Source organism: Syngnathus leptorhynchus, chromosome 15 (genome assembly GCF_054491065.1).
Source record: "Syngnathus leptorhynchus isolate UIUO chromosome 15, UIUO_Slep, whole genome shotgun sequence".
NCBI classification, from domain to species: Eukaryota; Metazoa; Chordata; class Actinopteri; order Syngnathiformes; family Syngnathidae; genus Syngnathus; species Syngnathus leptorhynchus.
The window spans coordinates 8,949,753-8,977,411 of NC_141209.1; the positions used below are offsets into that span (position 1 = coordinate 8,949,753).

A 27,659-nucleotide genomic window follows, 5' to 3' on the forward strand; every position below is an offset into this window, starting at 1 on the left:
AAGATACTTTAAGAAAATGTGCAGTTTTGTTGTTGAGATGATAAGATTCAGCCCATCAAAATTTGAGGTTATGCATGGAAGCGAGTGTGAGCCTGGCAGTAGCAGGCGGCTGCTGTCAGTCAGGCAGGCAGCAGCGAGGACACCTCAACCAGCTGGTCTCTTCTGCGGATGGATGGACGCCAGTGGCCCAAGCCGAACTTCTAGTGACATTTTCGGATAAAAGCAGGTATGCTGCGACACTTCGCTCCTTTTGCGAAGGACTATTTGGCCTCGTAAGATGCGCCGCGAGCTCTTTGGGCTCGTTACGTTTGTCGTGAGTGGTTTGGAGGGGCGAGCTAACGGGGGCTAACTAGTTAGCCGAGGGAGTATCCTGGCTGGACCGCCGCCCACCCCAAAACACCCGTCCGATTAATTTAGATATCAGACAAATAGTCCACATAAACCCTGAGCAGTTCGATTCTGTCGCATCAGCACCACTCGTTAGTTTTGACAAAAACGTAGATTAGATTCCACTAGCGATGCTAGTTTTATTCATCTCTAAAAATACCGAATCATCATCATTACATTGTCGTAGCACAAAATGTGTTAAGTCTTGAAACGACTATTGAATTGCCTTACGTGACAAGTGTATCCCTATTAAAAGATTGTATGTGCAATTTAGAATCACAAGATGGCGCCAAATATCACATTTATGCGTCGCATGATGAACGAGGCAGGAATCACTTCACTAAAGAAAACATATTTTGCATTTGCATCAAATTTAAATCACTTACCAGATCCGTGTGGCATATTTCTGTTAAAATACCTAAGAAGTAAAAGAACTAAAGCACACTTTCCACACCCTATTTTTCCTCACACTGAAATGAGCCCGTTTTGAAGGGTGCTGACTGTCCTTGGCATCAGCCCATGATGGTGCAAAATTGATCAAGCCGTGACTCAGCTGCCTGTGAGGACAAATTTTGCACTTCCTGGAAACTGGGCCTCACACCCATTGGACGAAAGGAATAAAAAAAAAAAAGCAGAGCGTGCAGTACAAGTTAATCCTGGCTTTTGTTTACCGTTTGATGCACATAACGTCGGCCTTTTGTCCTCGGACTGAATCGAGCAGCGCTACCGAACAGAACACCCCGTTTGCTGACACCTTATCGACTGCAAGTACAATCGTTGGTTGTTGCTGCCAACGTGGTCGTTTCAAGTGTGCCTGTCCAAGACCAGGTAGTAGTTCACCAATTCAGAAGTCTTGAAGACTTGTACTTTCCAATCAAAATCACTTCCACCGTACGAGCCATAATTTGTGCACAATCATGTACAAAACTCACCTCTTGCCTACAAACGCTTGTACAAGCACTGCGATAGTGATGTGAACCGGTTGGCTTTAGGACCCAGCACCTTTTTTGTGGACCTGACCGCCCCCCCCTCTCACACACAAACTGATGTCCTCAGTCTGCTTCCAGCCTGTGCATTTACATCAGAGCCGTCAAGTGGGAGCAAGTGATTCTGGCTTGCAAGCTGAATCGTAGCGTAATTGTGTTTGGGAGGGGCTGGACGACTTGGGAACATGTCACAATTCAAGAGGACCACGTCCAGCCGGGTGAGTGCGTGACAATTTCTACGGCAGTGCCCACTCTTGGTTACGATTTGACCTCAGGTGCTCAGGACAGTTTGTACGCCAGGTATGTTTTATTTTGTTAAGGGCCTGTGAGGACTTCCTGTTGGTCAGCAGCAGGTTACGTCACTGATGTCATTGGCCACACTTCTTATATTACCTATGGCGTCTTTAAGCTTGTTTGGAGCATCCATAATAATCTCTAACAGCCCTTTTTAGTTTAGCATGGCATAGCGTTCTTTATCAGTAACTAGAAATAATTTATTTATAGCATCTAAACTTACTATTAAGTGCAATTTTAAAAGAGTAAAATTATAGTGAAAAAATTACGTCCATTTTTTTGGGAAGGAATTTCATGTATCGAGAATACTAATGGTATTGATACTTGGTATCGGTATCGCCAACTACTCAAGGAGTACTGGAATCGGCCTAATTTTTTTTTTTTAATGAGCATCTCTAATTTGAAGTAAAACAGCTTCCAAAACTAGGCAATTCCCTTTTTATCACATTTGTTGACCTGTATATATATTTTTTGCAGTGGTCACAGAGTCGAATGATGCTCAATAATTCAGTGAGCCTCGTCGGTCGGTGTGCGTTAGCTGCCTCGAGCGCGTAGCTAACATGGGCTGCTCACAAAACCAACTTTTCCTCTTTCCTTCCTGACCTACTTTCTTCCCTTGTTCCTTTCTTTGGTCCTGTCTTTAGTGCTGCCTTTCTTCCAACTCATCACACCTAATTCATTTGAGTATCATTTCTTTCCTTCCTGCCTTCTCTCATTCGTTCCTTAATCACAGGTTTTATGCATCGTCACATTTGTCTTTGTTTACCACATTTTTTTCATTTTACACTTGCAGTTATGCCCTTTTCCTTTTCTTCCCTCCATTATATTTGTTGTCCTTCCTGCACTCATGTCTGTCTAAGGGCTCATGCTCGGCCGTCCACTAGCTGCCGTGGTTTTATCTTCATTAACATTCCCCGGGGGATTGGCACCCAACAAAACCTTCCTTATGCTTTGTGTGTATGTTGTGTGTGTGGTTTTTTTTTTGTAAGGTGGATTTAACCGCATCGCTGAAGTTTAGCAACAGTTGTTTCTCAACACGGATGTGGTGGACGTTGCGCTTAACAGTAGTCAGAAAAAGTATTTTTGTAAAGGTGGCCCATAATGACGCTTCGCCTCCCGTCCACAGCACAAAAACACACTTAAGGGTTGAACCTTTTGACTGATCTTTCCACAGACGGCCAGGATGAGCTCGGACGGCGGCGGCGGGCGGCCCCCCAAGGTGGGCTCCCTGGTGGAGGTAATCGGCAAGGGTCAGCGCGGCACGGTGGCCTACATGGGCGCGACCCTCTTTGCCTCGGGCAAGTGGGTGGGCGTCATCCTGGATGAAGCCAAGGGCAAGAACGACGGCACCGTGCAGGGCAAACGCTACTTCACCTGCCAGGAGGGCCACGGCATTTTCGTCAGACAGTCACAGGTACAAGTCTTGTGGAAGGTATCCACGAATAAACTTTATCCCCCTTAACCCCCCAAATATTGACAACTCCATGTCCGCATGACGTTATAAAAAGCTACCTTGCTGAAGTTCTTGATGGGTTCCCTTTTTTTTTTTTTAAGATCCAACTAGTTGACGACGGCGCCGACACCACGTCTCCAGAGACGCCCGAGCCCAGTGCCACCAAGGTGCCCAAGCGAGGTAACATTTGGCCCTCTCATTCTGGCAGCCATTTTGAGCTCCTGTTTTACGACACAACGGTCCACCTGCTCTCTCGCTTTTATAGCTTTCTTATTTGCAGCAGGATCTTTAACATCCCTGTTCCTCTTTCTATGTCCGCAGACATCCTGGACACGTCTAAGTCCACCAAACTGGTGAGTCATCTGGATGTGTACAGACATGCAACAAAAAGCCCGAAAAGAAAGACGTCCTTCATCATCACTGGATGCTCGCATGTCCAACATCATCCGGCCTTACGACTTTTCTTTGTGTCGCTTCTTCGGTATTGTTCCATGAAATATTTTGCTGCAGTGTGAGGGCTGGCCTCACTTTTATCAAACATTCTACTGAAACAAAGCTTTATTTAGCTGACTCATTCTCGAATGACGCTACATTGTAGGTCTACAATGTATCGTCATTTGGGAATGAGGCCTTATCCTGCCAGCAGAGGGAGACATTTCATCTCTTACCGGTCATGACATTTCTTATTTTCCCTCAACATGATGCGCATGTTTGCATTCAAGAAAAACAAATGAAAAATCATGACAAAAATGTTGCTTTTTTGTGCATGCATGTTTTTTTTTTCTCAGTAAGTTGAAGGCACCAACGTTCGAGAAAAAATCCCAGGAGTCAATGCAATCATAAAATTAATTTGAAATAGCCATATCATGCTTATAAATCCTTCCTTTTTACATTTTACTCAGTTACTCAGTTGTGGTCTATAGAGTGAAAGTGGAACAGCTTTTGTCAGAATTTCTCGTCGTCATAGCATCACAGGCCCGCGCCATTTTGGTGCGGTCTCTTTAAATCCAAATGAGATACTTCACACACCCCCCCCAGGCCTCAAGATGTGCGCCTCCCATTTCGGTCGGACATATTTGTAGTTTATTAGCGGAGGAAGAGTTTACTTACGCCGCACACGTTTTGATTGATTAAAAGATGTGAACAGCAGAAGACTTGGCCATACATACGTAACAAAATAAATCCCCTCACAATATTTATGAACACGTCTTGTAAACAAGCACTGCAGTCAACCTACGTAGTAAGCTAATGCTAGCGCTGGCTTTAGTGAGAAGCTAACAAATGCATTTAACACATTATTGTGTTCCCCAAGAATTAAACAGCGCTTTCGATGCAATTAATCTACAACTACTCAAATACATCCACAAGAAAAGAAAATAGAGTGCACAGCACTAAAATCAGCAGAAAGACCGATGCTAATGCTATGAAAACGAGGGCAATAATATGAACGTGAAATACAGTTTGTGATTTTTGTCATCTGAAGCTTACCGCATTGCTGTGTCCGTCGTTTCCACAGATTGAACGAACTTAACCCGTCAATTAAACAAAGTCTTTCTGCAAATCCTTCTCGATACTGACAAGATATTTCTGAAACACTCATCTTTGAACAAGCAGGACAGATGTGGGAACTTCTTCCTCAAAAATGAAATTTAACCAGGCACTTCTTTGAGGTTCTGATGCTAGGGGACGATGTCATGATGAGTTGTGTGGATTAATGTATCCAACAACGGAACGATTTCATCTCCTCACTTGTACCTTCGGCATCCTTGAGTTTGGACTACAAACGAGAAAGAAAGATGGCAGATTTGCGAAACCGTTTGACCGCACCCATTACCTTGTTTGGTAGTGCCGCCCCAAAGACTGTGCCGTAATAGGCAAAAATACGTCATAGAAAATGGATAAAATTAAACAGAGGAGGCAAAAATACGTAATAAAAAATTGATAGAATTGAATAGAGTAAAAAAAAATATTCTCAAACAGATTATAAAAGTTTCTCTATAGCACCTGGAGAGAAAAAGCGGATTTTGCATGACATGTCTCCCTAAGTCTGTACTCGGGAGTCTGTTGCCATTGGTTGCATGAATATTTAGATATATATTTTTTTGCAATAGTCAGAGTGCAACCAATGTCGATACTTTTTATGTCAATCCAGCAATTTTTTTTCCATTGTGCACACTTGATAAGGTGCTTGTGTGTGCCAGATTCAGACATCAAGCTTGCCCCCCTCACCCATTTCTTCTCATTAACCCCCTAATCCTTCCTTCCTTCCTTCCTTCCTTCCTTCCTTCCTTCCTTCCTTCCTTCCTTCCTTCCTTCCTTCCTTCCTTCCTTCCTTCCTTCCTTCACGCAGCGAGGAATCAAGGCCAGAAAGGTGCGGCATGTTTTCCTCGCCTCGCGACACCGTCTTAACCGTAACAACCTTAGCGCGGAAAACGCCCGCTCGCTGTGCTATCATCCACAATGACGGGAAGAGGCAGCACTCTTCCTGTCACGTGACCATGCTCTCGGCTCTGGCCTGCCTTTTTTGTCAGCTTGGTTGTTTGCTCTGTTTGGTTGTTGTTGTTGTTGTTTTTTTGCAGTTTGGCCTCAGCTTCTCGTGTCGTACGTAGAGCGGACGATATGCTATGAAAATGATATTATTATGATAGTGGAAGGGAAAGAAAGCAAGACCAAAGAATACCGCAGTCAACCGTATCAAGTTTCCCTCGCACGGCAAATCAAAGTGTGGATGACAGGAACTCGTCAAAACGACTTGGTCTCGCCCGCATGCAAAGCGACCAGCACCCAAATGCGTCCACCACACAATTGTTTTATGCACCTTTGAAATATGCTCTGAAGGGGAAACATGAAATGCATACAAATAATTCATTCATATCATTTCTATCATTTGAAGACACTTTTGAACTGTCAAGGAGGAATTGTCGGGTCGGCTCTGGCCCGCTGGGCCTTGAAAATTGAAACCTGTGTCAAAACTGTTTTTTTTTTTTTTTTTTTTTTTTTTTTTTTTTTTTTTTAAAGAGACGGTGCCTTGCATGTAAATATGTTTTTTTTTTAACAAAAGCACTCATATTAAGCCCCTTTTTATTTTTACATGGAAGCTTACTTGTGGTTGCAGCTGTTAAAGGGTGCACTGGTGTTGCTAGGAGACGTGGGGGGGGGTTGGGTCTCGCATGTATGAAGTCCTGGCTCATTTTTCCGCTCCATCCTCCCTGTTGCTTTGTTTTCTCAAACATTGTCTCTTTGCATCCTCGTCCCACCCGGAGCGGTTAACAGAGCACCGCCTCACCCCCGCTGTGGTCGCCGTGGCGATGAGTGGGTGAAATGACGGGGAGGGCTGAGGCTGCGCGGTGATGTCATGCGGGAGCAGGACATTGGATGAGAGGGTTGGTCAGAGGGGGGGGGGCGGGGAGGAAGGTTAAGGCGGGCGAGGCGGCGAGATGTCAGAACGCTGCTGAGGCGCTGAGATTAGCGGAGGACGGGGACGAGGACGGGAGGCTGCGGGAAACACCGCCGTGGCAATTTGCACCGCTGCTGCTCGACAACCCGCCTGCCCGCCCGCCTTTGTCTGTTTGTCTGTCTTGAACGCCTCGTTTCTGTCTGTCTATCTGTCAATCTATCTGTCTGTGTATCCTCCTCTCTTGCAAATATGATGAGGCAGACGGCGGCTCCTCGAAAGGTACCGACCGCCGCCTTGATGCTCGCGCGCCGGTCATCCGCAATTTCTAGTTTTCCGCTATCGCCCCTTTTTTTTCCCGGTTTGTCATGCTTACTTTTTTTCTGCAGTCAGGTCAGTCGAGAATGTGTGGCACAACGTTCCGGTTTAGAGGTTGTCAGCTCTTATTTGGCAGCGTCGTTAGGTCGGGCTTAATTCCGCTGAATGGTTTCGCTGTAATCCAATAAAGCATCCAACGCGACAGGCGGTGCGAGACGGCGAGATGTTGGAAAGTTTTGTGCATTCAGAGATTTCTCAGAAACAAAAGAGAAGCTCTTTTCATCTTCTTCCTGATTGATCTTGAGCAGCAGTTGGCTTGGGCCAATACAGTAGAATTGAATTCAATTTGATTCGACCGGCACCAATTTACGACACAAGTTCTCTCATCATCGCTTGTGCTCCAGAAAAGCATCCAGCTTTGTAAATGTCTATGGCATATTGCGTCTTGTCGCACAAAATGGTGCAAGTGCAATTAACCTGCATGTGTACCTGTCGTGCTTGTGTAGCGTTCCCGGCCAACTGGACCGCACAATGCGGCCATTCAGCTCGCTGGCGGCACCGGCGCTGCCAGTCACGCTACGCTGGCTGGTTGGCGCTGCGTGAGAGCACCAAATACGCTTAGCCAGTGCTTGTATTGTGTTGCGTTTCAGGTCCGGTTGTCTCGGTGGTGGGTACCACATGCGTCGTGTTGTTTGACTCGCTCGTCCTTACGCTGAGCCTTCCTCCCGTTTCCATTCGTACCTTTGATGACTAACCCCGCCCGTTTGTTTCCTTGCCCACCCTCCTCTTCCACCACCTCCTTCTCCTCCTGCATCTTCCTGGTCCTCAGACCACGGCGAGACGGCCCAAGGTGAGCCCTCGTGCAGCTCCTCAGGGCTTCCCCTTTTTCTCCCAACTCGGATGTCATCCAAACACACTTTTCAAGGAAAGAAAATATTGACATGTTTTTCCTCCATCAGACGAGCCGTCCCGCAGGCTCCAGCGGCAAAGTTCCTGCGTCGGGATCGGCATCGTGCTCAGCCGGCGAGATGAGCAGCAGTGAGGCCAGCACGCCGGCGCAGACACCGCTGGCCGCCCCGGTCATCCCCACGCTGCACTCGCCCGGGAACCCGCCGGCGCCCGTGCCCAGCAAGGTCCGTATTAGACGCTCGGAACCAACCCGAGTCGCCACTTAGGATTCGTGTCGCGCTACCAAAGTGGCGATATTGTACTTCATTGATATTTCACCCCCACCGCAGGAGGAAATCACCATGGCAACGCAGGTGTGTGACACTCGCACCGAAATGTGGTGTCTCTTTTAACAGCCCAGCTGATGTGCCACTTCTAAAAATACACATTTCGTCGAGGATTCGGCGAACTTAGCTTGCTTCGATGTGGCGCCGGTGGCGTCATTGTCTTAACACGTGTCACGTTTTGCACGTGAATAACACGACCGCTGTGTGTGATCAAATTTTGAAAACGGAATTTGGATTCTTTCTCATGTATGGCGTCTCTTGTATGGTCACGCCTGTTTCAGGAGGAAGAGGCCTTGCATGCTCAGGTGAAGGACCTGGAAGAGAAGCTGGAGACGCTGAAGGTTAAGCGCACTGAGGACAAGGCCAAGCTGAAGGAGCTGGAGAAGCACAAAATCCAGCTGGAGCAGCTGCAGGAGTGGAGGAGCAAGATGCAGGAGCAGCAGGCCGACTTGCAGAAGCAACTCAAGGAGGCCAAGCGGGTACGGGGAATGTCCGGCGGGATGCTCGCGTGTGACGTGGCACGGCGTGACGTGACACGTCTGGCGGCAGGAGGCCAAGGAAGCCCTGGAGGCCAAGGAGCGCTACATGGAGGAGATGTCGGACACGGCCGACGCCATCGAAATGGCCACGCTGGACAAGGAGATGGCCGAGGAGCGCGCCGAGTCCTTGCAGCTGGAGGTGGACTCCATGAAGGAGAAGGTGGACGAGCTCACCATGGACCTGGAGATCCTCAAGCATGAGATCGAGGAGAAAGGTGCGGACACCACCTTTCTCCTCACATGTGGCGACAAAATGAAACAAAGTTGTCAACGAGATCTTGTTTGGTCAGGTTCGGATGGTGCAGCGTCCAGTTATCACGTCAAGCAGCTGGAGGAGCAAAACGGCAGATTGAAGGAAGCTTTGGTCAGGTACGTAGAAGGGGCTTCCTGCTCACAACTTGTACTCGTAACTCATGACTTACTAGTTTCTCCTGGACGTCAGGATGCGGGATCTGTCGGCGTCAGAGAAGCAGGAGCACGTGAAGCTGCAGAAGCAAATGGAGAAGAAGAACGTGGAGCTGGACACTCTGAGGGCCCACAAGGAGAAGCTGCAAGAAGAAATGGCAGCGGCCGAGAAGACTGTCGATGAGCTCAAAGAGCAGGCAAACACTCTTGGCTGTTTCATGAGGAAAATAAATGATCAAAAATATAAAAAATATTTAAAATATATATATATTAGAAGAGCACTTTTGCGTTATTATGATAAGAATGCAGTATTCACCTCATACAATTGATTATGATGACAAGGTGGATGCAGCTTTGGGGGCGGAGGAGATGGTGGAGACCCTGACGGAGAGGAACTTGGATCTGGAGGAGAAAGTGCGGGAGCTGAGGGAGACCGTCAGCGACCTGGTGCGTGATTCTGTTTTTCCACATCTGAAGAGGCCTCTTTTTTGGATTTGTTCTGGCTTGAATATTTTTTTTTGCTTCGCAGGAGGCCATCAACGAGATGAACGACGAGCTGCAGGAGAACGCCCGCGAGACGGAGCTAGAGCTGCGAGAGATGCTGGACCTGAGCGGGACCCGAGTACGAGAGGCCGACAAACGTGTGGAGGCGGCGCAGGAGACGGTGGCCGACTACCAGCAGACCATCAGCAAGTACCGCCAGCTCACCGCTCACCTACAGGTCGTGCCAATTTCAGACTTTGTCTCCGCCACTGCCGCCGAGTCCTGATTGGTCCTTCTGGCGGGCGCCCGCAGGAAGTCAACCGAGAGCTGACCAGCCAGCAGGAAGCTTCGGCTGAGCTCCAGCAGCAGCCACCTGTCGAGATGTTTGACTTCAAGATCAAGTTTGCCGAGACAAAGGCCCACGCCAAGGTCGCCGACGCGCGGCCGATAAGAAAACACGATTGGACCGAGGATGCGACCCGCTTGAAGTTGTGGCGTGTTCTGCAGGCCGTGGAGATGGAGCTGAGGAAGATGGAGGTGGCGCAGGCCAACAGGCATGTTGCCCTGCTCACCGCGTTCATGCCAGAGTCTTTCCTGCGCCACGGAGGTGACCACGACTGCATCCTGGTGCTGCTGCTCATCCCCAGACTCGTCTGCAAGGTCCCTCAAATCGGATTCCTTGTCTGCTCCATCTACTACATTTGTGGCGCTCAACATTTTGTGTGTGTGTGCGTATGCGTGTAGGCAGAGCTGATCAGTAAACAAGCGCAAGAGAGGTTCGACCTGAAGGAGAACAGCGGCGAGCGAACGGGACTGCGCGGCTCAGCTGGCGAGCGGCTGAGCTTTGCCGGCGGTCTGGTCTACTCGCTGAGCCTCCTGCAAGCCACTCTCCATAAATACGAGCAGTACGTCGCAGGTGTCTTCCTGGTGGCTTGACGTGTCCTCAAAATGAACTACGGATTCTTTTCAGAGCGCTGCGCGAGTGCAGCGTGGAGGTGTACAAGAAGATCGGCTCGCTCTACCAGGAGATGAGCGTCCATGAGCGCTCGCTGGACTTCCTCATCGAGCTGCTGAGCAAGGACCAGTTGGACGAGACCGTTAACGTGGAGGCGCTCACCAAGGCCATCAAGTACTACCAGGTGAGCAAAACGAAGCCATTTCCAATCTTCAACAAGGTCAAGCGCTACTTCAATAAGAAAATTATTTTTTTCTGAGGCCACCCCAAAAACAAAGGGGGGCAAAGACTACAGTCATGAAATCTGAAGTCATCTTGTAACCGTGTCTCCGCAGCAACTGTACAGCATCCACCTGGTGGAGCAGGACGAGAATTGCACCATGCAGCTGGCCGACCACATCAGAGTGAGAGCAAAACAATTTAAAAAGTATGCTTTCTTGGCTAACGCCGCTAACGCCGCTAACGCCGCTGTGGCGCAGTTCACGCAGAGCGCGCTGGACTGCATGTGGGTGGAGGCGGGCCGCCTGCGGGCTTTCCTGCACGCCGGCCAGGAGAAGGCCCAGCTGGCCGCGCTGCTCAAGGACCTGGAGACGTCCTGTGGTGACGTGCAGCAGTTCTGCAAAAAGATCCGCCGACGCATGCCTGGCACCGACGCACCCGGCATCCCGTTGGCGCTCGCCTTCGGTCAGCAGGTCAGCCGCCGCCCCTCAGCCAAACGCTTTGAGACCACCAAACGTGTCCAAAGTTCTTCTTCGTTTGCGTGCAGGTGTCAGAGACGCTGCGTGAGTGCCGTAAGCAGCTGACGTGGGCGGTGGCGCTGCTGCAGGAGGTGGCGGCGGCCGGCGCTCAGATGATGTCGCCACTGGGCGAGCAGGAGGGGCTGGCGGCCGTCAAACTGGAGGACGTGGCCTTCAAGGCCGCAGAGCAGGTCGGCCGCGGTCTTCTCCCCAAAATGCGTTACAAGTTTGCGCGCTAACGCTGCCGTGTCATTGCCGTTGCTCAGATTTACTGCCGTCCGGGTGCCAATCCCTACGAGTGTCTGCGTCAGTCATGCTGCGTCGTCATAGCGACCATGAACAAAATGGCTACCGCCATGCAGGAGGGAGAGTACGACGCCGAGCGGCCTCACCCCAAGGTGACTTGACGTCTGCGGATGCTTCTGTTGAGACAAGTGGCTGATGCCTGGTGGGGGTTTTTTTAGGCTCCGCCCCCTGTCGAGCTGCAGGCGGCGGCTCTCCGTGCGGAAATGACAGACGCGGAAGGTTTGGGTATGAAGCTGGAGGACAGAGAGACGGTCATCAAGGAGCTCAAGAAGTCACTCAAGATTAAGGTGAGTCGTGGCTACTTTTTGCTTACCGTATTTTCCGGACTATAAGGTGCGCCTTATATATGGATCAGTTGATGAATTTGTTGATCCACACTGGTTGTACAGTGCTCTGCCAAAACTTTCAGTACGTTTTAGTACAACTAGTAAATTACAAGGTCGCATCGCTTAACAGCATTACGGCAACCGTGGTCAGGGGGCGTCACTGAATAGCTGATGTACCCGTGAGGCTATTTCATGTCAAAATAGGCTGCTCTGTTAATGTTTCGAGTAAATTTACGGATCGATATGGAAGGGAAACATAGGTAAGCAGTACCAAGGTGTTAGATCAAACTTTAGTCAGTTCTGATCATTTTATAAGATAGTTTGGGAAACGCGATTGTTTACAGAGGGCTCATTGGTTATTGGCTAGTGGATGCATATCGCAACCCTAGTCAACCGCAGTTTGTTGCAGTATAGCTTCTATTTTATGCGCCTTATAATCCGGTGCGCCTTATATATGGACAAAGTTTTAAAATGGGCCCTTCATTGAAGGTGCGATTTATAATCCGGTGCGCCTTTACGGTACTTGTCAAGACAATCACACTCTTCTCCGGTCGTCAAACTCACTGCAACATGTTCTTTCCTGAAAACAACAACAATTAGTTTCGTTTGGATTAGACGTTTTGAAAGAAAAGAAATTTTGACTGAAAAAGAAATCTTGAGGAAAAGTACACACGTTTGATTGCACGTCCCTGACACCTTTGGTCTTTTTCAGGGTGAAGAACTGAGTGAGGCCAACGTGCGGCTGAGCCTGCTCGAGAAGAAGCTGGACAGCTCGTCCAAAGACGCAGACGAACGCGTGGAGAAAATCCAAACCCGACTTGATGAAGCTCACAACCTACTCAAGAAGAAAGAGAAGTGGGTCAACCTGGCGCTGGCGGCCTGGCACCTGGTCTCGCACAGCGCCTCACACTGTCCGTCTGTCCATAGGGACTTTGAGGAGACAATGGACGCCCTGCAGGCCGACATCGACCAGCTTGAGGCGGAGAAGGCTGAGCTCAAACAGCGCGTCGGCGGACAGGCCAAGACAGCCGGTGACGGGCCGATGGCCAGCGGCCCGCCTGGCCTTGAAGGTGAAGACGCAGCATTTCACTGTTGCACAAACACTGGAAACATTTCCTTTGTAGAAATCACTTGTTATACACAAAAAAGCAAGGAGTGTTTGGAAAAAAGTCAGTTCCAATCCCCCTCTCTCTCTCTCTCTGTCTCTCTCTTACAAAATGTGCAGAGGAGCAAAAAGGTAGCAAGCAGCACGCAAGTGTTTTTGCATGCCATCTGCTTCCGTTTTGCACGCTAATTCGTTTCTGTTTTTGAGCCGTTTGTCCTTTTTATTGATCGTAGTCATGTTATCTTAGATTTCTGTGTTTTGTTATTGTCGTTTTTTTGTTGTCTAGTGTATTTACATGTTTTGTTCTCATTCTGTGTGTCACGCTATGCCACGCCCCACAGTAAGCCTGTCGGGCGCGGGCATCCAGGTGGTGGACTCACCGCTGTTGACACGTCAGCTGGAAGCTCAGAGGCTCTGCATCAAGCAGTTGAAGAACCAAAACAACTGGTTGAAGGTAAGCTGCAGCCGTGTCGCCCCAAAAGTCATTACTCTCCTCAACCACGCCCCCCCCCCGCTCCCTGCAGGCAGAGAAAATGCGCAGCCAGCTGGCGGCACTGCCACCGCTGCGAGTCACCAAGCTGCCTTCCAGGGATGGGCCCGCGCCGTTTTCCGGCGCCCTCTACAGGAAGACGGACCAGTTGCTGGAGACCCTGCTGCAGATGAGCGCTAACGTCAAAGTGGTCGACATTACTGGGAAATGTCCTGGTAAGATAGAATAGTGGCTGTGGCTCAGGTGGTAGAGCAGACTGACCTGTAACGGCAAAGTCGGTGGTTCAAAGTCCAAGTCATGCTGCTGTTTTCCTAAATCCTTACAATCCATGTTCATTTATAAAAAAGAAAAATTAAAAATAGGCTCAGTTTGGCAAGGTAATTTTTATTTAAAGCTGTACTATATAGTATGGTTATTTATAAAAAATAAAATTAAAATGCCCTAGTGATTTTTTTTTTCTTGCAGTGACGCCGAGCGCTCAGCTTCTGGAGCAGACGGCTCGCTTGCAGTCGCTGCGAGACACGCTCGACAGGCTCAAGGTGAGCACGGGCGCACACAGGGAGCAAAGGAGCACACACTTAGGTTGCGCTTTGGTGCCAGGGCGAGGTGGCCGAACACGTGGTAAAGCAGCAGCCCGGCGCCAGGGTGTCTTCCGACTTTGCCACCTTTCCCTCCGCCTCCTTCGTCAAGGTCAGTAGTCCTTGTCTATCATCTCCAACAGACATGCAGAAATGTTATGACTTTTAAAATATGTACAATGTCAAAGTACTTTTTGGAAATGATGTCTTTGAACGTGCCTGCGTGTGGTTCAGGCCAAGGAGGAGAATGCAGGCTCATGCGTGGTGGGCCGGGTGATGGTTCCATGTCCTCGGGGTCAGGAGCAGGTCCACCGTGTGCTCCTGACACAACGTCAGCTCCACCATGTCCACAGCCTCCTCTTGCGCAATTAAGCCTCCTCTTCATCTTTCTCATCCTTATCCTCACCTGGAGCAGGCCAGCAGCTTTTGCGCCTCTTGGCTTATTGTGCAAGCTTGTTAGACTAGAGTACAAATGTGGATTTTTTTTTTTTTAGACCATTTTTTTCAAGCTAAGTTTGCACATTAGCGCGTCAAAACAAAATTAGTGTTAGCTAACAGCGTTTCTGTGACACCTCCAGTCTTTTTGTTGCAACAACCAGAAAGGTCCAAGTGGACGTCCTCATGCAGTTTGCACTTTGTCCATAAAATATTTAAAATGATTTCATTGGAAGGTAGCACAGTCTGCCCCAAGAATCTCTGGCCTTTCTATGTTCTGGCCTTCCTATGTGGCAACTCCAAAATGATATTTTTACTGTTTTTAGCTGTAACAAAAAAAACAAAAAAACATTTGGAGCTGTTTGCGCGCGTGTGTGTGTGTGTGTGTGTGTGTGTGTGTGTGTGTGTGTGTGTGTGTGTGTGTGTGTGTGTGTGTGTGTGTGTGTGTGTGTACTGTAGCATACTTATGCAAGCTGCTGATCAATAAAGTGTGGCTTGCCAACCATAAGCATTTCTTTTTGAATATTTTATTATTACAACATTTCTAAAAATGACATCATCATCACAAGTTTTTTTTAAAAACCCAATGTTTAAAATCACCAAAGCTTTTCATATTGGACGGTCTTGCGGTTCTCCAAGCGACGTTTATTGATTCTCTGGAAAGACAAATGTATTTATTTTTTTAAAAAGCCAATTTTCAATCATTTTTTGTTAGACGCCCTAAAGATATACACTTTTCTAGAACCTGACCCACCTTGTTGTAGATCTGGAGGTTGAGCCGGTTTAATCGTAGTTGCGCGGCCCTTCGCTCCATCTCCAGCTTGCAGAGAACCTCTGGAAGTCCTTCGCACAGCCTGAAAGACAACAGTTTGGCAATTCAAGAAGCAAGCACCAAAATGAATAAATTGCAGGGGGATGTCCTTACTGTTTGGTGCGCTGCATCATTTCCTTCTTAGGCACCGCCCTCCTCGGCATGCAGCTGCCTGCATCCGCACAAAAATGCCACCACTGAGACCCAACAACATAAAAAATAAAATGTTGAGCAACAAAAAGAAAATAATGACCTGGCAGTCCTGCGCTGATTTTCCGCCAACTCAAGATTTGAACGCGCTGACGTGAGTGCAAGATGAAATCGGGCCGTCGCATGGCCAGCGCTTCCTGCATGCAAACAACATGCAGCTTCCATCAACAAACAAGAGAAATGTTTCACCTTTAAGTACAAATAAAAAATGTTCATTTGAAATGTAACGCCGGATTGGTGGAGCACTGGTTAGCACGTCCGCCTCACAGTTAGGAGGGTGCGGGTTCGACTCCACCCTTTGGCCCTCCCTGTGTGGAGTTTGCATGTTATCCCCGTGTTCGCGTGGGTTTTATCTGGGCACTCCGGTTTCCTCCCACATCCCAAAAACATGCTTGGTAGGCCGATTGAGCACTCCAAATTGTCCCTAGGTGTGAGTGCGAGTGCGAATGGTTGTTCGTCTCTGTGTGCCCTGCGATTGGCTAGCAACCGGTTCAGGGTGTCCCCCGCCTACTGCCCGATGACGGCTGGGATAGACTCCAGCACGCCCGCGACCCCCGTGGGGACTCAGCAGTAGAGAAAATGGATGGATGAAACGTAACCTGCAGAGAAATGACTTGGTGGTCGCTTTTGGAGGACGTGCAATGAGTGACTTCATTGTCGTCGTCAAGTTGTTGTCGAGATTTCAGAGGTTCTCTTGACGTTTTGGTGGCGGCGTGGTCGTACCAAACGGTACTTGGCCCAGGTGATGCCGCATCCGGCTCGTCTGGCTCATTCTCCTTAGACGAGTCATCCAACGGGATGAACCACCACACCGCTGAAACAGTGTCCAACAATGATGAAAAAAAGCCCAGTGGTATGAATTGAAACTTTTTTGGGAATAAACACAAATGTTCACTGCACCTTTGGGTGGAGTTCGAGTCTTCTTGTGCTTGAGGGGGGTCATGTGACCTTTTTGTAAGCTCCACCGCGCTCTCCCCGGTGGTGGGAACATGGTTCCCACGTCTCGCGTGCGACGGCACGTGTTGTCGCATGCAATCTCCACCTCGCCTGAGAGGACAACATAAAAATGGCTGCGTTTGATCGTGAGTGTTTTTGCAGCATGTGAAACTAGAAAGCAGCTTGCCTGCTTGGACGCCTCTGCTGGCGGGCTTCTTGGAGGTTCTGCGCTGCGGCGTTTTTGCGCAGGAGCCTGTCGACGACGACTCGCCCGTCACCTGCCAAATGCAACATCTCACCTTAACACAACTTCACTCCAGTCTCAGCAAAAGACTGACTTTTGCTGAACGTTATGATTTAAGACAAAAATTGTGATTTATGGAGAAAATAAATGCAAAAAAATTGGAACACTTGAAATTAAATAATAAAAAGAATTACTGTATTTTTCTGACTGTAAGTCACGTTTTTTTCATAGTTTGGGTTGGGGGGCAACTTATACTCGGGAGCGACTTATATGCAATATAGTGAAACTGCGATAAACGAACCGCGATGTAGCAAGGGATTACTGTAATTTGAACTGCAAGTGACGTCAGCGGCACAGCGGTTGTTTACATAAAGGACAAAGGATTCGATCACGGGATGACGAAGGGCCCCAAGTTTGAAGGATTTAATGATTTGGAGTGACACAAGGTTTGAAAAACCTATTTATGTTATAGTTATTTGATATATTTTATTTCGTGTAGCAACTTGTATATGTTTTTATCGTTACAGTTCAGTAGTTGTTGGCTCGTTGAACTCTTGCTATGTTAAATAAAGGGCCGTTTACCAAACCCACGTCTTTCCTGGTAATTTGTCAACGCTACAATACAGTTATATACTAGATCTGTGCGGCATACGTGCGGCGTTGTTGACATAAAGGACGAAGAATTTGATTGATGGATTTAATGATTTGGAGTGACACAGATGGTTTGATAATATTGTTGTTATATGATGGTTATTTGATATAAACTTTATATATCGTTATATGGGTCTGTAGAATAATTAGAAATGCAACTCACGACGGGTCCCACGTCAGCATATGCGGCATTGTTTACATAAAGGACGAATGATGGATTTAATAAATTGGAGTGACACAGATGGTTTGATAAACGTGTTATTTATGTAATAGTTATTTGAATAACTCTGAATGTTACGTCAGGCCCGTTCTCAGCTCCTCGTTTGTGTAAATGTCACATTAGCATACCGTATCGTTTAGCCTGTTGTTGCTGGTTCATGTGCTTGGTGTTGGATTTTGACAAATGAATTTGCCCCAAAAGTGCGACTTATACTCCGGTGCGACTTATACATGTTTTCTTTCACTTTATTGTGCATTTTATGGCTGGTGCGACTTGTACTCCGGAGCGACTATTAGTATGAAAAATACGGTATAATAGTTTCAAGCAAATCGTAAACATACGTTGGATGGGTCGGTGCCGGTGGTTTCTAATTGAGTGGTGTTGAAGCTCCGCCCCTCCCACTGCTCCCGCTGCTTGGCCACGTCCCTATAGAGTTTGTGGAGGCGGGTAGAGCTCTTGGAGGTCCTGGCGCTTTGGATGCGTTGGGCGCCGAAGGCCCGGATGAGGCGATCCGTGTCCAGCGTGGATGTAGTGGTGCTGGACTCGTCTCTGTCGGCAGGACAAAGAGCACAGGCGTCGCGCGGCCGCTGCGGCCAAGCCTGCCGACAAAACAAGAAAGAGTTGCTGACCAACAAGTGTCACCACCGCAATGGGAACCACAACAATTGCATTTCCAAAATAATAGTTGCAATACCCAAAAAGTGAATAGAACAAAACCAATCTTAATTTTGCAGGAAAAAAAAAAGATTTTAGAGTGATCTTTCAGGAATCTGATTCCATTTGCTAAAAAGATGTGTTGACACTTCACCTCAGTCCTGCCGTAAAACATCCTTGCGGGCGGCACATCGGTGCCTCCAGTGGAGAGGATGAGATCAGTCAGGCGCTGCAGCTGCTCCAGTAGCCACGCCTCCCTACTTGTGGGCATGAGAGGCGATTGGTCCATTTCACGCGGGACTCCGCCTCCAGCTCTGAGGTATTCCATCATGGCACTGTTGCGCTGGCTCGCATGAGGAAATCCTTCATTTGGTGCCACTGGGCCACCTAGTAGCACAAACACAAACTGTGATCTTACTGTTGTGGTTGAAGAAGTGTGTGTGGCCTTGCCAGCTGACCTGGGTGCTGAGGCGGCTGAGGCAACGGCTGTGCGGTGGCACGCGCGTTATTGCGCCTCTTGCTGTAGATGCCCTCGGCGTGTTTGATAGTGACGCCGCGATCCAAGCCTGGGTCCTGCTGGCCCAGAACTTCAGGGCTGAATAGCGGAGGCACCGCGTCGTCAATACCTGCCGGAGAGAACTCACAAGTGATTTTTTTTTTTTTGTCTTGGTCTTCCACCCTTTGTGGAGCGCATCAATAATGAAGCAGTGCCCATGACAGAGTGGCAGCTGCCAAATGGACAGCTTGTTTAGTTTTTTTAAAACAAACGGGCCGGCGCACGTCATGTTAAAAAAATATATATACAAAATAAAAAAGGAAATTATATATTTAATATGTTTAAAACATTATTTTAACAATGAAATGTATAAAATTCACTACCTTGTAAATGATTAGTTAACTAAGCAATTACTCCAAACAAATTAATAATTTTAAAAAGGACTAAATACATGAAAAATAGTTTATTTTAATATTAAAATAATTCTTAATATTTTTAATTCAGTCACAGCATAGTGAATCAATTTTACAAGTAGTGAAGATTTTGGTGAAGAAATATGAAAACTAACACGCAACTACAAAGAAAAGAAGAGCTCCTTGCCGGCAAGCTGATCCCGTTGATGAAATATTCACAAGTTTGTTGCGCATTGGCTTACCTGTGCGCGAACTCTCCATGGTGGTGCACGAGGAGGAGGCGTCGGCGTCCGCCTGAGGCATGAAAAAGAGCTGGTCGGCGCTGCGGGGCTTGTACGGCCGTAGCACCGGCGCACGCGGGGCGCACTCGTCCCTGACTTGGACAACAAATGGACGATTAGAAAATGATCAGCAAATTACACGTACTCATTCTGGGAACCACTAACTCTACTCCTCATGTGCGCTCCAATTAAAAAAAAAAGTGTTGATACAAGTGTGTGAACAACTTTGGACAGGAAATGACAATCCTGTCCGAAAGGTGATGATGACGCTCTCCTACCTGGTGTTTCAGGTGTGTAGCTCCTCATGGCGTTGGTAGTTACAGAGTGAGCAGCAGGGTGATGAAGGTGATGAAATTGAGGAGGAGGCGGGGCATGTAGAGCAGATGTCTGGCGTCTGCGTTCATCCCACTTGGGCGGGGGGCTGCACGGGCCGACGCCCTCGTCTGTGCTGCTGACGGCGGGTGAGGAGCGCCTCAGCGGGACAAACTTGTTGCCGGGGAACTCTGCCGAGGAGGAGGAGGAAGAGGCGGCATGGGGGGCCGCCTCGGGCGCTTTTGGCGAGAAGGTGAGGTGGGCACGCGACACCTGAGCAAAGGGGATGGTGGTGTCCTCCCCCATGTGCTGCTGCCGGGACGTCTCCTCCTTGCCGTCCCGTTTCTCCAGGCCAGTGCTCGACTCCACGAAGGGGATGGTGGTCTCCTCCGCCACGTGCCGCTGCCGGGACGTCTCCTCCTTGCCGTCCCGTTTCTCCAGGCCAGTGCTCGACTCCGCTTCGATCGCATTCTGGCTTCCGTCTACCGCCAACGGTGACTTCCCGTCCACAGCATTCCTACGCAGATTACACGCCGAAATGAGATGGCGCAAACATTCCCCGTTCAGTCACATCTTTGCGTAAGAACCTCATGTCCAGCTGGGCCGGCCGGAGGTGCTCAGGCGGCAGCGGGGAGGAGGCAGCGGGCCGCTTATGAGCGGCGATGGTGATGGATGTGTGCGCCTTGACGGCGTCGTGCCCACGACCTTGCGGGACAGTGTGCTTGGCATCCGTGAGGAAGGACGGTGCCCACGCGCCTGCCAGGTCCAAAAGCGGGGTCCGTGCCGCCGCCACGCTGGATGCCGCCGTGCTCTCCGTGTCTGTGCTGCTCTCGCTCTGGGGGGGCACAAGGTGGTGATGTCATAAAGCACCAAGGAGGGATGCGTTCGGCTGCACTGCAAAGTTTGTAAACGCCACACTCTCAAACTTTACCTGCGACAGCGTGGATGACATCGCTGATCTGATTTGCATATCAAAGTGACACAAAGGTAACATTGAAAATGTATAGCACGTAAAGCCAAAGGGTGAGTTTACCAACCAAATACCTTTGCAAGCGTCAAGGCCTTTGTTCTTTGTGCTTTGCTGCTATCTTGTGGCAACTAAGAGCAATTACAAACCCTTTTACTTGAGAATTTGTGGCTGTCATTTTGCGGCAGCCTCAAAATGATCGTGTTAAAGTCCCACAATTTTTATGCCTATGAGTTTGTAAGCCTGATGGTCAAATTGCAATGTTTGGTCACAAGCTCCGTTCGTCCTTACCGTGACAAAGTGATTGGAGAGCATCGCCGCCTTGATCTCTTCGATGCGTTGCCGATCCTCTTGGTCCAACTCCAACGAGTCGAAGCGGCCTTCCGACAGATTGAGGATGAAGCGCTCTGCAAATTTGTGATAAAAAAAACTGCAGTGATCAGGAAGCTACACAAAGCAAACTCTTGCGACAGCAGACAAAGGGTCTCACTTTTGTGTTGCGGGTCCGCCCGGTCCGAGATGTCTTCAGCCTGCGACCCGCTCCGCAGAAGCTTGGCCACCCTAACCGTTAACGAACTCTGACCGCTGTCGTCGCTCATCGCCAACTGATCCTCTGAGTCTTCAGGAAGCGGCTCGATATCGTCCGGCCGCGACGCCTCATCCCGCTCATCAGGCGCATGTGCAGGAAGAGCGACGGCCTCCTGCTCGTCCACGGCCGGCGATGGTCTGACTGCGAGAGGCGATTGACAGACAGCGCTGCAGCCTTCCGGCTCAGCCCGTCGAGGCGAAAACCTGTCCTGGATCCCGACGGCGGGCGGCACGAGAGTGAGGGAGCTCACGTGGGCCGGTTGGGTGGGACTTTCTCGGGGTTTCTCCAAACAAGATGGCGATCGGAGCACAAAGAGCGAGGAGCGAGCTCGGGGAGCTGAAATATCGCGACGTGGGTCTTTGTGGGAACCGGGGGTCAGTTGGTGGGTGTTGGTTGGTGGTGACGATGAGGATGTAACGTCTTGTCCCACAAGTGATGGCACTTCCTGGCTGAATGATAACAATGTACTGGATTCGGAAATCTCTGCTTTCGGAGGGCTGCCAGCTGGAATAAAATAATGAGAAGTTGTTAAGGATGAAGAATGTTTCATGATCTACATAGGGACCTTAGAAATATTCATTGAAAGTAGTCCTTTCATGTATGTAAATATGTCAAAGGTTCTTTACCCTCCGATGATGTAATGCTCTTCATTGGCGTCCCCCCGGCAGAATCCTTGATGGTGCTGAGATCAGTGGGTGAGAATTCGGGCTCCCTGATCGGTCCCCTGGGCGCAAACGGGGTCAAGATGTCAGCGGGCGACTGATCAATACCGAGGTTTTGGAGATACAACTAGGAGAGGGAAACGAAGCATGTGTCAGAATTCTCCAGGTGCTTGTGCAAATGACCCCGCCCCCTCCACTGCTGGGCTAACAGTGTTGAGGGAACAGCGGTTTGGGTTTTTCACGTACTGGAATCCTGTCTTCGATGTTGAGCTCTGCCTGTTTGGACGGTGAGGCGGGCCATGAGGTCCAGCAGGGAGCGTAGTCGTCCACCTCCAAACTGACGACAGAAGACGAAGCTCCCCCCTTTGAATCAGCCGTCACCCCCGAATCCAGCGACAGGTCGCAGGAGGGCTTGGCATCGTGAACACCCGGACAGGACTGCTCGGCACCGTCACGCTCTGATCCCGGGGCGCTGGTCTCGCTTTGGGCCATTTGCGAAGTGGACGTGTTGCTCTGGGACAGCACCTTTCCATACAACACCTCGGCGCCAACTGTGTCTGCTTCCCGCTGCGTTAAAGTCCTCTCGCCCTCGGAAGTCAGGGTCTCCTGGGCGAGAGGGTGCTGAGACAAGGAGCCCTCATCAGAGTCGTGTCTTGCAGAAAAGTCAAGACTTGCTCTGAAAAATCAAAACAAATGCAGAAATAATGACAATTCTGACTAATCATTCTCTGACGTCAAGATCAAAAGAAACACATTAACAAATAACAACAAAAAGTTAGTAAACATTTTTTTTTTTTACCTCAAAGGCAAAAATTCCGCATCTTTTTCGTCCGTCACACTGGCTTCTTCGGCGGTGTTTGTGGGAAATAGGGCGAGCGCCGGAGACAAAGCACTGTCCTGGAATTCTGACCAACGTCACCGAAACATTAGGACATTTTATACCACCCCAAAAATCTAGGATACAATACTTGAAGACTGTAAAAGGTTTTTCTTCTTACGGAGTTGCGAATGCGGAATACTGGTCTTCAATTTGCCATTCTTGTGGGAACTTCCTGCTTTGTCCGCTTTGCTTGCCGCTGCTCCGAAAGGCACACTCATGTCCTCATCGTCCGACAGCTCGCCACACTTCCACCCTGCTGGGGGAAAACACACACACACACACACACACACACACACACAAATATATAACAATTAAGTAACATTACAGAACACAAAAGATTTGTGTCTGGCTTTACGACGCTTGCAAAGCATTACGTATGTCAAAATGAAACCTTTGCTTTGGCCCGAACACAAAAACAAAAGTGAATGAATGAATCCATACGCAAATGACAAGACCTTGAGTCTTTGCAGAATATTCTGTTGGCTTCCAGTGTTGTCATCATTTACTTATGCCAAACGACTGCGTGTGAATACTACGACGTCGTGGCAGTTTATAAGTTCAGAAAAGTGATGCTTAAACGCCCAAATGAAATATGACGTAACTAAAACTGTTGTTACAACGAGTCGCTAACATGCGAGCAACTTAGCCAAAGTGCAACAGGTTGTTAAATCCAACAAGATGGTAAACCAAGCGACCAGGGAAACGAACGACTGTACTGACAATGCAAGTCTTGCATGATAACTTTGTGTCAGCAAATATGACTGATGACTTTAAAAGAGGCGAGCACGCTAAACTTACCACCTAGCTAGCTTGGCTAACGCGGCTGTACAAGAAACAAAGCTAAGTTAGCTTCGATGCTCGCCCGCCTAAATATGGTGGAAGTGTTGTGTGCCGCTCGGTAGGGTAAACACAAGACGAAAGCACACGGCAAATCCAAAACGAAGTACATTCAAAATCACCCGTAGTCCCTAAAATTACCTTTGAACAGCACACATTTGATGCGGTGACTATTTTGTTGTTAGTGTAGTTTTTGTTGTTGTATTTCCGCTACGAGACGCGCGCTTACAGACTCCACTTGTCGGTATCCAAGGAGCGTTGCTAAGGCGATTTGTAAGTAGGTTAAAAGATAATAAACGCTTACATGCCGACCTGAGTATAATTAAATATCATCCAGTCCTTCACTATAATAATTCTAGTTGATCAAAATTACGTGTTGTCGTTCCAAAATCGTCATTCAACGTTGTGTTTTTTTTTTTTTTTTTTTTAACCTCCCGAGCGACAGATGGCGTTATGGAGCTGTCCCCCCCGATCGCGGAGAACAATCAATATTGCGCATGCGTACATTGGCCAAAAACAAAACTCAAACTTTATATAATTTTATAGTATATTATATAAATATAGTTTTATTGTAATAAAACGTTATAGTTCTTATATTTTAAAATTATTTTAACAGGAGACATTTATGTTTACATCTCTATTCCTCACCATGCTCGATGTGTTCGTGCCATTGTTTGCCTGTTGACCCTCCACCAATTTATTCACAAGATTCCATTCCCTGCTTTCCCCATATTTAATTGAAGTCTCTATTTTTTTTTACACTTTTTCTTCCATCCTGAGAACATTTGCTAGCACAAAATGAATGTGACACAATCAATCAGCTTCCTTAGGTGATTTACGTTTTTTCAGAATTGTCTATTTTCGAGTTGTAAATTAAAAGGGTAACTGTGTCAGTGTATTTTTTAATTAATAATTGAGAAATTCCTTAACTCCCATCGTATAGGCCATTACGCATGTCAGATAATAGTAATTTTCACAGGTGGAGTTCCTCAAATAGTGGCTGTTGCCTTGCGATTATCAACATTCAAGGAAGCACATTCTTCTGTACAGGAAGTGCACCGTTTAAAAACTGCAAGATTTTATTCCAAGTGTCTCCTGTCATAAATCAGCAATTGATGGCGACATTATTTTGCCCTGCTGTGGCTTTTTCAACCCTGAGTGTTTATTGGAGGCGATTTTTTTCTCCAACTTCCCCCAGAAACAATGAGAAGATTTACAATGTCGGTACAGCTGCTTTGCTATTATTTGAAATACAAGCTGACAGGAGGATGGAATGATGGCAGTCTAATTATTTTAGCGGGAAGGAAACATGGCGAATGGAGCTCAACAAAGCTAATCTTTTAGCGAACACACAAAAACATTCTGGAGTGCTGTTAAAACAAATTGTCCTCACAGGAAATACAGTCGTCTATCACCATGTCGTGGTTCAGTTATTACAACTTTGGTGGTGCATTGTGGACAGAACAGTTAAGCAACTGCATCTTTTCATGAACGTAAACGGCATTAGCTAATTGAATATAGGCTAAAACTGCGAGTTGGAACGAATTATAATCCCTAACAAGTGTCCAAACATAAAATATAATATTAGATGAAAACTATCCATCCATCCATCCATCCATTTTCTGTACCACTTTGTCCCCACGGGCGTGCTGGAGCCTATCCCAGCCGTCATCGGGCAGCAGGAGGGGGACACCCTGAACCGGTTGCCAGCCAATCGCAGGGCACACAGACGAACAAACATCCGCACTTACACCCAGGGGCAATTTGGAGTGCTCAATCGGCCTACCAAGCATGTTTTGGGGATGTGGGAGGAAACCGGAGTGCCCGGAGAAAACCCACATGGGCTCGGGGAGAACATGCAAACTCCACACAGGGAGGGTCGGAGGTGGAATCAAACCCGCATCCTCCTAACTGTGAGGTGGACGTGCTACCCAGTGCGCCACCGAGCCGCCCTGGATGAAAACTACTAAGATAAAAAAATACTACAATTCATGAAAACATATACACGAATGAGAAAATAGACAAAGAATTCAAACGAACAAAACATCTTTCAGCAACTTGCTGCTTGTTTGCTTTTATCAATTTTACAAGACAGTCAATGAATGATATCTCCCCTACATTGTCCTTGCCAAGAGCCACAAATGCATAAGCATTGTGCGCTATGCCGGTAACGCGAGAAAATGGTGCACAGTTTAATCAGCGGGAGGTTTTCGAGCCCCCCCAAATAAAGGCCACATCTGATTGCCCGAGTCAATCTCTTGCCGAACAAAAGACGAAGCGAGCAGCCTTTGATGCCGTCGAGGACAAGAAAGGCAAGCAATCAATCCCCTAATTGGGTTTTTGCGCTACTGCAGCGCGTTAAAAGGAGAACGTCAATTTCTCAATAAAACGGTGAGATGGTAAATGGGTTGCTTTTATTGAGCGCCTCACACCGCTTCCTCATTCACTGACTAATGACATGCCATCGGGAGGAACTGGGAGTTCAGTGTCTTGCTCAATGACACTGACGTGGTCACAATGGCTGGGAATTGAACCCCCAACCTCTGTATTCTTTGAGGGTGTATCTCTACCCTTTCATTTTTTTTTCTGGCTTGGGGGAGTCCCCAACTGTTTCGGTCTGGCGCAACTGTCAAGCAAGCAGGCAGAGGGGGTTGAAGCCGCCATTTGCATGACATAATTTCATGTATTATTCAGCCATTTGGAGGCGGGTGTGGAGGGCGTTCCTTCCAGGCAGCACAGAGCCATCATGAGGCGTCCAATTAGTGCAATCATGAGCCGCGTAGCACGGCTGCTCTCAGCAACTGGACACCCTTCCTATTAGTGGGCACGCTCATAAAGTCAACGCACAGGCGGAAAGGGGAATAAAGCGCCTGGCATCTAATTATAGACAACAGAGTGTTTCATGAAGCTAGATAATGGCCATTTCATGTGTGCGCCATTTCATTAGCATAGATAATTATTTAGATGAGGGATGGTTGGTTGCCGTGGCAACCCGGATCCCGGCAAACAAAAGAGTTGACCGGAGGACGCAAAAGAAAAGATAAGAACAACGTCGCAAGCGTAGCGCACCTGTCACACGAGATTGACAATATAGTCTTTGTTCATAAAAAGCTGCTCGGTCGTTCAGTTGAGCAAATCATAACGTCGTTGGGTCTCTGAGCTCACGGAAGCTAATTGGCCACACACGGATGAGCTGATAGAGGATTGCCGTCCAGATGGGCGTCCACATTCTGTGCATGGTGGTCCACTTTAGCAGGAATGCGGTGATGCTATTGGACCTTTGCTACGTGGGAAATTCGACCTCCCGTTTGGCTTTCAGCGGGCCTCGTCCCTCCAGCTTGTTATGATGTATTCCTCGAGGGCCAAAGTTTTGGATCGGTGTTTGAATTTTCAAGCAAGCCGCCACGGTGGTTATTCCCCTGCGCGCAATGGCAGACTCTCGTCTCGGCTGTGGGTAACCAGAGCCCCTCTCGGAGTGGCCCATCTGGCGGACGCCCCGGCTGTGGCGCCACCATTCGGCTGCGCTCCCGGTCAACTAACAAACCGCAAGCCACGGGCCCTAACTCAGACTATTTTAGCTCATCTGCTAAACAGAACCTGATAGAGCGAGGGAGCAACAGCCAACAGCCACTGCACTTTCAACGCATCGCCAACACGAGAAGCTTATCAGCAATGACCTCTAAGGTGTTTGTGGTCTTATACGCGCCAAAGTGGAAAGCATGCTGTTTTTTTTTCCGAGGAGGCTTCTAGAAATGGATCCCTATGCATTTCCCTCTGTTGCCCCCCACACCAGGCATGTCATCTGGGGGATGCATGTGTTTAAAAAGATAAAAGGGGGACGGGGGGGGGGCAGACTACGGGTTAAGTAATAGCAAAGGAGCATAATGCAAGCAGGCAGGCCTTAATTCCCCATCGACCTCGGCTTGTGGCCGGCGTGCTTCTGGCGACCCCGACACCCGTCTGGGTAGCGATTTGAGGGTGTGCAGATGGAGCAACCGTTAAGACACGAACTTGCATAGTCCCTTGGGTGGGGTGGGTTAAGAGGTTAGGGATCAGAGAATCCCCCCCCC

The 27,659-nt window shown here is 48.4% G+C and overlaps 2 protein-coding genes across 11 annotated transcripts; one reads left to right on the forward strand and one right to left on the reverse strand.

Annotated features, from left to right (window-relative positions):
* Positions 1-85: 85 nt before the first annotated feature.
* Positions 86-14,975, forward strand: LOC147045557 (dynactin subunit 1-like). Of its 3 annotated transcripts, none has more exons than XM_085932687.1 (28): positions 86-226; positions 2,842-3,081; positions 3,222-3,300; positions 3,442-3,473; positions 7,662-7,682; positions 7,792-7,965; positions 8,349-8,546; positions 8,617-8,821; positions 8,897-8,975; positions 9,049-9,208; positions 9,354-9,458; positions 9,541-9,732; positions 9,807-9,923; positions 10,002-10,154; positions 10,239-10,399; positions 10,465-10,633; positions 10,785-10,853; positions 10,929-11,141; positions 11,216-11,377; positions 11,453-11,584; positions 11,651-11,779; positions 12,531-12,673; positions 12,746-12,888; positions 13,265-13,377; positions 13,448-13,628; positions 13,879-13,952; positions 14,014-14,103; positions 14,226-14,972. In XM_085932687.1, the coding sequence occupies exons 2-28, from the start codon at positions 2,851-2,853 to the stop codon at positions 14,361-14,363; spliced, it is 3,663 nt and encodes a 1,220-aa protein (XP_085788813.1). In that variant the 5' UTR covers positions 86-226; positions 2,842-2,850; the 3' UTR covers positions 14,364-14,972. The 3 variants fall into 3 exon arrangements, with proteins under 3 accessions (XP_085788813.1, XP_085788810.1, XP_085788812.1); XM_085932684.1 differs by lacking the exon at positions 86-226 and adding an exon at positions 1,477-1,591 and having other exon boundaries at positions 14,226-14,975; XM_085932686.1 differs by lacking the exons at positions 86-226; positions 7,662-7,682 and adding an exon at positions 1,477-1,591 and having other exon boundaries at positions 14,226-14,974.
* alms1 (ALMS1 centrosome and basal body associated protein) lies at positions 14,923-24,031 on the reverse strand. Of its 8 annotated transcripts, none has more exons than XM_085932680.1 (20): positions 23,902-24,031; positions 22,871-23,005; positions 22,672-22,777; positions 22,119-22,548; positions 21,837-21,999; positions 21,112-21,714; positions 20,913-21,028; positions 20,242-20,489; positions 19,621-20,171; positions 19,304-19,438; positions 18,611-18,778; positions 18,307-18,539; positions 17,840-18,097; positions 16,571-16,661; positions 16,348-16,494; positions 16,047-16,261; positions 15,491-15,584; positions 15,352-15,409; positions 15,181-15,280; positions 14,923-15,082 (listed from the first exon to the last, which is right to left on the reverse strand). In XM_085932680.1, the coding sequence occupies exons 2-20, from the start codon at positions 22,968-22,970 to the stop codon at positions 15,023-15,025; spliced, it is 3,876 nt and encodes a 1,291-aa protein (XP_085788806.1). In that variant the 5' UTR covers positions 22,971-23,005; positions 23,902-24,031; the 3' UTR covers positions 14,923-15,022. The 8 variants fall into 8 exon arrangements, with proteins under 8 accessions (XP_085788806.1, XP_085788804.1, XP_085788802.1 ...); XM_085932678.1 differs by having other exon boundaries at positions 23,819-24,019; XM_085932676.1 differs by having other exon boundaries at positions 23,731-24,019.
* Between the last annotated feature and the right edge of the window lie 3,628 nt (positions 24,032-27,659).